At 40.5% G+C, this 11,853-nt stretch overlaps 1 protein-coding gene across 1 annotated transcript; it reads left to right on the top strand.

Annotated features, from left to right (window-relative positions):
- Positions 1-979: 979 nt before the first annotated feature.
- Positions 980-11,431, top strand: TMEM184C (transmembrane protein 184C). Its single transcript, XM_010709570.4, has 10 exons — positions 980-1,334; positions 1,768-1,898; positions 1,996-2,032; positions 4,292-4,497; positions 5,284-5,358; positions 6,284-6,377; positions 7,502-7,614; positions 8,466-8,565; positions 8,998-9,169; positions 9,626-11,431. The coding sequence occupies exons 1-10, from the start codon at positions 1,218-1,220 to the stop codon at positions 9,916-9,918; spliced, it is 1,338 nt and encodes a 445-aa protein (XP_010707872.2). The 5' UTR covers positions 980-1,217; the 3' UTR covers positions 9,919-11,431.
- The last annotated feature ends 422 nt before the right edge of the window (positions 11,432-11,853 follow it).

An 11,853-nucleotide genomic window follows, 5' to 3' on the forward strand; every position in this document is an offset into this window, starting at 1 on the left:
CTCGCTTGCAAAGGAACCTACCAGTGACTAAGAATATCAGTGTCGCTTTAGTTCTAGCTTTGCCTCCTCAGACGTGGGATGGAGAAGGAATGTGTAGCAGCTCAACACCACAGCCTCAGCTTCTTGGTGAGCCAACATCGTTTAACTGCTGGTTCGTGGGCTGAATTGTCATCACCTGGGGGAGCCACTGGCTACCAACTATCAGCTGCTACATCAACACAGCCCATTTTAAAAAACAGACAGCTGTGCTATTTGAGTCCTTGCAGCTTTGGTAACGTCACAGCAGAAAGCCTGGGCAAACAATTGCTGTAAGGAGTTTGAACAGTCTGGAATTTACAGAGAGAGGAGACCCAAGTCACTGTTCTTTAGTACCTCATGCGGTTCCTTCCAGCACACGCTTCTCAAACAAACAGAAACATGTTTGTGCCTCCAACTGTGCCAACACAGCCTGCCACCTCAGCTCTTCACCAGGCACAGCTGCGGAGCTGCGTTGCAGCGGTTTCACTCAGTCTGAAACACGTGTTCCACAGATTGTTGAAACGTAATACAGATTTTGCATTATCTAGACATCTTCTGGAGTCTTCTAAGAGGAAATGGAAAAAGAAAAAAAAAGAAAGGAAAGAAAAAAAGGAGGAAAGAAAAAAAGGAGGAAAGAAAAAAAGGAGGAAAGAAAAAAAGGAGGAAAGAAAAAAAGGAGGAAAGAAAAAAAGGAGGAAAGAAAAAAAGGAGGAAAGAAAAAAAGGAGGAAAGAAAAAAAGGAGGAAAGAAAAGGAAACAGAGGGAAAAAAAGGAGGGTCCCCCCTCAAGCACCAGCAGCAGCGACCCGCCCGCGCACCGCCGCGGGCACGCGCACAGCCATCACCACGTCGGAGTAACGGTCGCCGCTCGCGCCGCGTCACGAGGAGAAACTCCGGCCGCCAACCCACGTGCGGTTGGGGTGGGGGGGGGGGGTGTCAGCGACGGACAGAGCGAGCAGCCAATCGACGAAAGAGGGGGAGCCGGAAGCGACGCGCGGCGGAAGTGCCGCGGAGGCGGGGTGGCGGTGAGCCGGGTCTGTACTGCGTCGTTTTGCGGGGGCGGCGCGGAGTCGCCTGCCGCGGGGCGGGGCGGCGGATGAGGCCTGGCAGGCTGCGCGAGTGATGCGCGCCCCGCGGGGGCTGCCGGGCCCGGCGCCGAGCCCCTGAGGCGCCGCGGGGCCCGAGCGGAACGGAGCGACCATGCCGTGCACCTGCGGCAATTGGAGGCGGTGGATCCGGCCGCTGGTAGTGCTGCTGTACATCGTGGGGCTGCTGGTGGTCGTACCTTTCTGCGTGTGGGAGCTGCAGAAGCTGGAGGTGAAAGGCTCGGGGAGGGGGGAAGCGGCCTCCGCGGCAGAACCAAGGCGCTGAGGACTCAGAGCGGCCCGGGGGTTCGGCTGCGCCCCGGGCCGGCCCGTTTGTATGTGTGCATTGCCGGCCAGAGCGGGAGCGGGGCGGAACGGGACAGCGGGCGGCCGTTCCCTTCTTCAGTACCCGCAGAGCAGACGCCGAGCTGGTGGAACATGCATGGGATGCACTGCCAGCCGGATGCACAGAGAGCGAGGGAGAGTTAGTGGTTTTCTGCGTTTCGAAAGCAGAAAACTCAGAACTCAGTGTTGGAATACACGCTGAGCATCCTTCCTAACGCGTGATTCACAGGCCAAAAAAAAAAAAAAAGCGCTCTTGTTCTGACTGTCTTAAAGGATCAATACCAGAACTTTGATCTTGCACTCTTCTTTCTCTTTGCAAGGTTGGAATCCATACCAAGGCATGGTTTATTGCTGGGATATTTCTACTGATGACCATACCCATCTCCCTCTGGGGAATACTACAACACTTAGTCCATTATACTCAACCTGAATTGCAGAAACCAATAATAAGGTAACATCTCACCTTTTACCTCTGCTGCAAATATTGAATTTAATTCAGATGAAAGATATCTCTAGTAACATGAAATATTCTTTTGTTATTGTAACAGGATTCTGTGGATGGTGCCGATTTACAGTTTAGACAGTGTAAGTGTTCTCTTACTGTTAACAGCTCAATAAAACTTTGCTGTGGGAGCTAGGGAAAATGGTGTCACAGCAGAAACAGTGCTGCACACAGAGTTGTAGTCCTAGAAGCTTCTGTTTATCTGTGTTCATGGAGTACATCAGAAGTGTAGTTCTAACAGTATAACATGCTAGTTGGTAATCTCGTAAGATCACTTTTGCAACCTCTTATTAACCCTCTCAATCCTTGAACATTCTTTCACTGCTTTGGAAATGGGGTTAAGTGCTTACTTCTGGTTCTTCAGTCTTCAGTAACAGCTGAAATGAAAACCTGTTGACCAGCCTGATACAAATGTTGTTTCAAAAATCAGAGCCTTACCTTTCTTTCCTGCATTAGGCTTAGCACTAAAATTCTTTACCAAGGAATGCTTAGTGCTAATCCTCCTTCGGGGGACAAAGAACAAGGCTTCACAAAAACCACTTCTGAATATTTTTATGTGACAGGTACTATTAGCTTTGCCAGTTGTTTATGTGTCATCTGTTGCTGCTTGCATAGATGATTTCAGATAAAGCTAAGCAGCATAGTAATTCCATGGATTGTATGTACAGGGCGTGTGCGTACATATTATTGTCACCTCTTGACATTGCTGTTACTTAAGTTGGTCCCATAGAAGACATATTTCCAGTAACCTTTCCTTTGAATTTTTTCCCCTTCTCATGTCTTCAGATTACATAAAGTGTCACCTTCATGTACTTTTTTCTTTTTTAAAAGGAAGCAGCATTATCTGTTTCCTGTGGGGTTATCAACTACCTCAGATTGGTATTTCAGTTACTTCCATTTGTAAGGAAAAATCCATGTTAATTAGATGAGCAGGCATTCAAGAGTGCTTCTGACAGATATTAAAATCTTTCCCCAAGCTCTTGGATATTCCAGCCTTTGCTGCATGTATGATGTTCTAGAGCTGCACGTAAAGCTCAGTTAACAAATTCAACTAGATGCATGTTGTCCACAAAGATGTGGCAGGAACTGTTACTTTTAGCAGTTCATAATGAGAATGTTAAGCAACTTCCTGAAGTTCTAATGAGAAGGTCTAAAAGGCACAATATTCATTCTGCTATCCTTCTGGAAGCACAGTAAACTCAAAATACTTGGTTCTGTTTGGGAAACAAAACACGAACAAAAAAGGAACCAAAAGAAAAGCAACTAGCACATAAGATGCACTGAATAGTGCAACAGTAATGTGATGCTCAAAAAAAACCCACAAAAAAACTCAAAGCTCTAACAGCTGATCCATAGTCACAGTCTTGAAAAAAAAAAAAAAAACCCTCAGTTTTCTGTTAGAAATGCTAGCTTGGAGTAATGACCAACTACCACTTGAAGACTAATCAGCTGCTGTCATGTATTCTGCTGTAATGCAATGGGAAGTGCAGCAATGACAGCAGAGCAGCAAGGTTCTAGGCTGCAGAGAGTAAGAATTTCCTCAAATGCAGCAGCCGTGGACACACAAATAAAGGAAAGAAGCTGCTTACCTTCAGAAGGCCTCAGGTACACAGGGACAAGCAGCAAAAGATGCCCTTGCCTCCCCTGCCAGCCCTTAAATGAGTTCTGGGAAGGGGTGGATCCTGGTTCCACCCCTTCAGCTCACTCAGGTACATTGCATGCACCTGAGCTCCCCTGGGTTGGCCCTGCCTTCCCACCAGGTGCTCCATCACTGCTTCATACCATGACTTAGCATTTCTGCTACAGCTACAGACACACTACAATATTTATGCATTAGATATGAAATGAACTTTGTACCAAAGAACTAAAAAATTAGTTTTGAAATCAATATCCATAGAATGGCTTGGGTTGCAAGGGACCTTAGAGATATCTAGTTCCAACCCCACAAACTTTGACTGTGAACATGTGAATTTGAGGAAGCTGTTCTACCTTGTCTCTTTTTAACAAGGAGTAGGTCAGCTATAGGGAACCATCACCATAGTTAACTTTAATTTAAAAGACTGAATTGTGTTGAGAGATGCAGAGCTCCTCTTGTGCAGTGCTATATGCTTGCTTTCATTTGAAGAAGCAGAGATGCATCTAAAGTTCTGCTTGTACTTTTAGAAAATGTCATTTTCTGTCAGTAGCATCACACTCTTACCAGACAAATTACTTCAAGTTCTGTTTAATTAGTGCTTCCTGTCTAATGTAGTATTGCTTATTGAACTAGCCTGCCAACGTTGTCATTGGAATCACTTCTGCCTTTCTAGTGTGTAACTTCTTGTGTACCTCTCTTCTTGCAGTGGATAGCTTTGAAATACCCCAACATTGCAATATATGTGGATACATGTCGAGAATGCTATGAAGCTTATGTCATCTATAATTTTATGGTTTTTCTTTCAAATTACCTAACCAACCGATATCCAAACCTCGTATTAATAATAGAAGCGAAAGATCAGCAGAGACACCTACCTCCCCTGTGCTGTTGTCCATCGTGGGCTATGGGAGAGTGAGTATTTGATGACATACTAGATGTTAAGCTATGTAGTCAGATACAGATCTTTTTGCATTTAGTAGTATACTGTTGTTGCTTGGCAATGGTCTGTTTATGGTTTGCACACCTTGTTCGTCAGATGAACTCTGAAAGCAGTTGGGATGAGCATGTTTCCATCTAGCAGTAAAACATGCTAGAAATCGCATGTACTAATGTGTTGACTCCGGTGCTGCTGAGGAACGCTTATTTATTTTTGGAAAATGTTGAAAAAAATTCTCTCTGAGTTTCCTTCCTTTGCTATCATAGAGTGTTTGCAAAAAGCCTCATTTTGATTCAGTGACACCACATAGCATATTGTTTGTATTTCTATAGCTGAGAAAAGAAAGGCCATATGCCCATGAGCTGCTCATTTCTGTATAGGTACTCAGATGAGCAGACTCAATTTTCTTCCTCTCAAGAGATTTCAATAGAGCTGTTTAAAATATTAAACACAAACTATGAACGCAATTGCTAAACATACTCAAATGCAGGGACGATTTCATTCTCTTTGTTTAGCCCAGCCAGAATCTTTTTGTGGCTGGAAGTGAATTACCAGGTTTAATGTTATGCCTCTGTAAAGTCTAGGTCTATTGGACTGCATATATGCACAAAAGACTTTTACATTTGAAGTTCTGGAAGTAAGCTAAGTTGAAGTCACCATGAAATAAAAATGCAGTTTAGCGAAACAACCGAGAAAAGGAATTTTCCATCAGTAAACTGTCTTTAGATTCCTGTACAATTAATTTTGTGTTTGTTTTGCAGAGTTCTGTTATTTAGGTGTAAACTGGGTGTTTTGCAATACACTGTTGTCAGACCGTTTACTACTATTATTGCTTTGTAAGTACACTCATAAATAATGTATACTGGTGTTTGGGACATAATTTTGAGTTACACTGGAAATGATTTTCATGCCCTTTGTATTGAATCAATGCAGTTTGAAAGCAGAGTAGTTGTGTTGTGTTCTAAACGGGTCCTTGCAATTTGCATCAGCCTCTGATTTCTTTATGGCTTCTCTATAGCAAATGCCTTTTTGCAGAATTGAAATTGTAAATACTTAATCCTGCAGCTGAAAGAAGTGGAAAAGGATGTAAAATAGTGTTTATGTGGGAAGGACATTTTAGAGTACCATTCTCTCAATTTTAGAGTTATCTTTTCCTCCTCCTTCCTTCCTGGTTTTAACAACCGTGTATTTTAATGTTGGGTTTCATGTAACTTTGTAGGTTGTATTAAACTTTCCATGTGATAAGCCTAACTGTCTGCCCTTATATCACAGAACTGTTGTTGTAAAGGAGTAGCAGGCAGTTAAGCCAACTGACGTTGAAAACTTAAATTCATAAACTTGGTATTGTTGATCAGTGCAATTAATTCTGCAAAAAAGCTGCTATTCACAAAGAATATCCAGTAAATATTTATATTAATGATGCGTTTGAACAGTTAAAAAAGCAATGCAGCTAAAAAATGTGAGGTTTAGTTTTTTCATCTGTTCAGCAATGGGATATGCTAACTTTGCATTTTCCATTCTCATTTTCTGTGCCAGAAAGCAAAATGCAATGTACCTATTTGTGTTATGATATGCAAACAATTTCTTCTGTGGAAAATACAATATCAATTTAATATATTGTTGAAAAATGATTGTGCAGACCTAAACTGTCTGTGTTTGACAACCAAAACAGTTCAAACAGTTGATTAATGTGATGGGGACTTAACAGTTCAAGAAACTGTTAATGGATTACTTTGTCAGTAATTCTAAATCTTCTTTCAGAATTTGTGAACTAGTAGGCGTGTATGATGAAGGAAACTTCAGCTTTGACAATGCTTGGACTTACTTGGTTATACTTAACAACATGTCACAGCTAGTGAGTATCAAGACTGCATCTTTCTACTCTTTTAAGTCATCATATTAATAATATGTGATTCTTGGTATGTGAGCTATTGAGAGTAATTGCATGAATGTCTTGTCATTCTTATAGGTAGAATATCTCACTGTAATTCTGTTCTTATCATCTTTCCAATACTGTTTGTGCAGAATGTTTTAACTCCTAAACTCCATGAAGCAGTAAGGTGTCCCACCTCTCTACCCCAGACTACTTGATGAAGTGGTCTGACCCAGGCATGCTAGCTTCCTCCGAGCACCCATACAAAGACTCTGCAGTGACTTAGTTAAAAATACTGTTACAAAGGTGGTGGGAACAACCTTGATAACTGGAGACAATGCATGCATCCTTTAAAGAAAAAAAAGACAGCAAAATTACAAGGTTTTCTTGAGTCAAATATTAGCAAATATTAGCCTGTAAGGGAAAAGGATACTCACTTCTGCAGCAGGTTTAGAAAAAGCACAACATCCCACCTGAAAAGGGTCCTGGTGCTGTGGCTGCGTGTGCTGGGTGACTGTTAGTTAACTCATGAGCTGCAGCTGCTTTCTGCTGCAACAACAGTCCCAGCAGCTACACTGACTTGTGCATATTCAGGTTGACGTGATAGCTTAAACAAACTTAGCAGTAATAGGCTGGGAGAATTATCAGTGAAAAGAGGAGATCAATTTAGTTTGGCTATATGTTAGCTTGGTTGCTTGCAGTCTAGATTGTTCAGATCTGCAATGAAGACTGTAGACATTTACTCTTCTCTTTGAGACAACCTTTCAGACGTTCTTAACAGAAGCCTGAAAGAACACCTGCTTTATGGCATTTGCTGTAAAGCTGCACTTGGTTTTGGAGAGACATTATGGCAGCTTTCTCTGCTTTCTTTTAGCTTTGTAGGTAGATAACCACAGTCTTTGTTTGACAACATAATTCTAAAACAAAATTTCAGAAAGGAAAAAACAAGCCTGCTTTAATGCAGTAAGGAAACATTCCCTAAATACAGACTTTCTTTTCAAAAACAGGCTAGTTTTGTTTCATATTGTGATGTGTTTTATTACTGAAGAAATGGTAAACAACCCAAATAAATATTTAAAAGCTTTTTTTTTTTGTTTCCTTGTTAGTTTGCTATGTATTGTTTAGTGCTGTTTTATAAAGTACTACGTGAAGAACTGAACCCTATCCAACCTGTTGGAAAGTTCCTTTGTGTGAAGATGGTAGTTTTTGTTTCTTTCTGGTGAGTTAATTACTTACTAGTTTCTTCTTGCTCTCATAGTAGCGCAGTAACACCCTGGTAGAGAAGCAGGTTGTTCTAATAATGAACTGGAAAAAAACAAACGCTTCTTAGGTTGTCTTCTCTTTTGGTCTTTAGGGCCACAAGTAAATACTGTACTGCGTTCAGTTTTGAGCACCTCACTAGAACAAAGACATTGAGGCTCTGGAGCATGTTCAGAGAAAGGCAATAAAACTGGTGAGGGATGCAGAGCATAGGTCTTACGAGGAGTGGCTGCGGGAGCAGAGATTGTTTAGACTGGAGGAGGCTCAGGGGAGGAGACATTATCACACTCTACAGCTGCCTGAAAGGAGGCTGTGTTGAGGTGGGGGTTGACCTCTTCTCCCATATATGCAGCAATAGCACTAGAGGGAACGGCTTCTCATTGTGCTAGGGAAGACTGAGGTTGGACATTAGGAAGAACTTTCTCTCCAAAGGAATCAGGTGCTAGAATGGGCTGCCTAGGAAGATGGTTGAGTCACTGACCCTAGAGATGTTCAAGAAGCCTTTAGATGTTATGATGATGGATGTGGTTAAGTGGGAAATACTGGTGGTAGTTGGACTGGATGATTTTGGAGGTCTTTTCCCCATCTTGGTGATTATATTATTTTAACATTAGCCTGTTCTATTTCCTTTCATTTAAATTCTAAACAAACAGCAAGGTTGGGTTTTTTTTGTTGTTTTTTTTTTTTTTTTTTAAATAAGATTCTTACTATATACATACACAAGTATACTTACATGTAGGCCTTGCTTACCAGATTTGCTTGGAGGGTTGTAGGCCACACTATTATAACAATAATTAATAACTTTTATAGGCAAGCTGTGCTTATTGCATTGCTGGTGAAAGTTGGTGTTATTTCTGAGAAACACACCTGGGAATGGCAGAGCGTGGAAGCCGTGGCTACAGGCCTACAGGTAGGAGCAGAGACAATTACTTTATAGGAGAAATCCTGTAAGGTATGTAATATGACCTATGATCTCAAGCAAATATTATCATATCTTACCTAGCATAGGCTCGATTACTACTGAATTTATAGTAAGTTGAACTAAATCTCAGCCAGTCACCCCAAGTGAGTTTTATGCTCAACACTTCCCTATCCATGTTATCCCTATCAGTGTTATTTGTAAGGAACAACTTCCACCAAGACAGTCTGTTCAGCACGGACTGGTTCCTGCATCTAAATCGAATGGATTGCACTCTGATGTCTGCCAAGAATGTCCTATCTCTGGTTTAAGAGTAGCTGATGCCAACATCCCAGTGCAATTACTTAATTACATTCAATGAAGAACTCTCTTCTCCAGTTATGAGTGTTTAAGTTTTAGTTAATACCTCTCTCCTTGTTGCAGGATTTCATCATTTGTGTTGAAATGTTTCTAGCTGCTATTGCACATCACTACAGTTTTTCCTATAAACCTTATGTTCAAGAAGCTGAAGAAGGGTCATGCTTCGACTCCTTTCTTGCAATGTGGGATATTTCTGATATAAGGGCAGATATATCAGAACAAGTTCGAAATGTTGGTAAGTAACAGCCATATCTGCATTATCTTTAAAACACCCTACATATTTCCAACTTCATTTTGTACTGTTAGCCATCTCTACAGTTCCTTGAGAACATCCCATACCAAATTAGTGGCAGCTGTATCCTTAGAGCATTTCATCGGGTATCTTGCACTACATAGTCCCAGTAATCCTGTGAATTAACAGTCTAGTTCTGAATTTTTCTTTCAGATAGATACGAGGGGAAATTTCAGGTGTTCAGATGGAATAGAGAGGAATGTCTTTTACTTCTGCCCCTTTCTTTCCCTTACTGGAAAGGTATCCTTTCATTAACTGAAGATAACAGTACCCATGTAGAACTGTTCTAAATTGAAGACTAGACTTCTAATTCTAACTTGCCTAGGCTAGTGTCTGTTCAGAGACCTTGATGTATTGCTCTAAGCATTAAAGTGTTATTTTTGTTTGACATAACTCTAGGAAGGACGGTTCTGGGCCAGCCAAGAAAAATGTTTTTTGCTGAGGATCATGAGCAAAATGAGCATACAAGTTTACTATCCTCCTCTACTCAAGACCCAATTTCTGATGCTTCTTCCATGCCATCATCACCTATGGGTCATTACCAGGGTTTTGGACACACTGTGACACCTCTCACAACACCAACAACAGTCCCTGCAGTTGATGGTATTTATAACACTTCTGCTACCCAAGACACTGCGGAATCACCTGAACTAATGCACAATTCATCAGAGAAAGCTTTGGATAGAAGTTAGACTCACCTTTTTTGAACGTGTCAAGGAGCCTGTTATATTCTTGCCACATACGTTCGGTTAGCATATACTGTTAGCCCCAGAAGTTGAATAGCATGGAGTAGCTACTGTGCAGGCAGGAGGAGGATATGGCTGTAACTGACATCTTAATGTTCTAAGTCTATAACGATTTGAGTACCTGAGTACCCTATGAATATTAAACGCACACTGTACAAGTTTTTGCAGAAATTCAAGAATCACATCCTTGAACTGCAAAACGTTTATACATCTGTTATACAAAAGTATGGTAAAACTATACTCCTTTCTATTAAGACAAAAGAAACACTAGAAAAAAACGCTGTGCTCCTCAAAACATGAAATATAAATACTACTAGCAGTGGGAAGTGTTAATTTTGAGAATGTAATTTAAGGAGGGCAGTGAAAAATACTCTTTATATTGGTTTTGGTTTTCTTACTGATGTTATTAACTACATACCCCAAGGCTTGAATGGTGTGTGGATGAAACGCAACTTCTGTGCACATGCCATCTTCTTCCCTTGCTGGCATAGTTAAGTAAAATCCCTTCAATGAAGATAATTATTGCAAAGCAACAGTTAAAAAAAAAAAAAGAAGTCTAGTTAAAAAAAAAAGCATTCCCTATTGGTCTCACCATAAAATTCCAGGCACAGACCATACAGTTGGCATAACTGAGGTTCTTTTAAGAGGTTCTTGTACCTCTTAATTTATTAGTCTTTTGCATTCAACCAGGAAGGTAAGCTTTGGATTAATACCTTCACATTTGATGGCTTTTTTTCCTATCCTTCTAGAATAACAGTAAGGAGAAGAGAATAAAGGATGTCAAAAATGACACAAAAAACAAAACTGACTTCTTTGGTTTTGGCTGCAATAAATTCTTTAACACCTAAATTTTTAAGCTGTTAACATATCCTGCTTTAACAAGGTGTCTGTGGTAGTTTGTATTCATAAATTTGTATCTGTGATTATTGTATTATGCTTCTAGTATAGCCTATTCAAATGTAATAATTCATTTGTGCGTGTGTCCCAGGGAAGAGACCTTTGCTAAGGTAAAATTAAGTAGCTAGTCTAATACTGGAGTTACTCGAGCATTATATTTTAGACCAAGGAACAGTAAATTTGTATCAAAACAGTTTGCAAAACTGACAAAAGCAGCTGCTTTTTTAAAAATTCCATTACTGAGTTTTTGTTACTATTGCATGTTTGCAATCTGACAAATTGAGAACACTAAGTGACATGTGATTTTTTTTTCCCAGCATTGTTAACGTTTACAGGATACATGTTTAACTTCTGTCTGTCACAGTGGGATTCATCTTAAGTGCTTATTTTGCAGTACTAGTGTGATGTAAATACTGCGCCTTACTCACTAGGCTGCGTATTTTATAGCTGACTGTATTTGCTCTATCTGAAGCTAGGGGGAAAAGTGCAAATTGTACTTTCCACTTTGCCAAGTCATTGCCTTTGTTGTAAATAAGCAATTAAATATTTTATTTAAACTGTTTGGCTTTTTTTCCATTTGATTTATTGCTACTATTGCTATCTAATCTGTCATTTAGAATGTAAATGACAGATGATGGCAACTGTTGTCTCTGTGAAGGAAGAAATCTTGTGCATAATGAGTAGAAGTGCTAGTGATTTCTTCCAGTGTTTTGAGTATAATGAAAGAATTATTCGAGGAGCTTATCGGTCATCAGACTTATTTATGCTTGACTTAATCTTTTCCTTGTTAGCAGCCATGTTTTAAAAAGAGAAAATAACTTGTAAAAGCTTGCAATGGGTGGGGACTTCCTGTTTGCTCTAGCATGTGCACAGGTAAAAATGGGGGAAAAAACAACTCTGAAGAGCCTCTGTCCTACTCTTAGATTTTCTTATGCATTGTAACCTTTGGATATAGGATGGTATCTGGTTAATTTTAAGAGAACT

Source organism: Meleagris gallopavo, chromosome 4 (assembly GCF_905368555.1).
Source record: "Meleagris gallopavo chromosome 4, MGAL_WU_HG_1.1, whole genome shotgun sequence".
Lineage (NCBI taxonomy): Eukaryota > Metazoa > Chordata > Aves > Galliformes > Phasianidae > Meleagris > Meleagris gallopavo.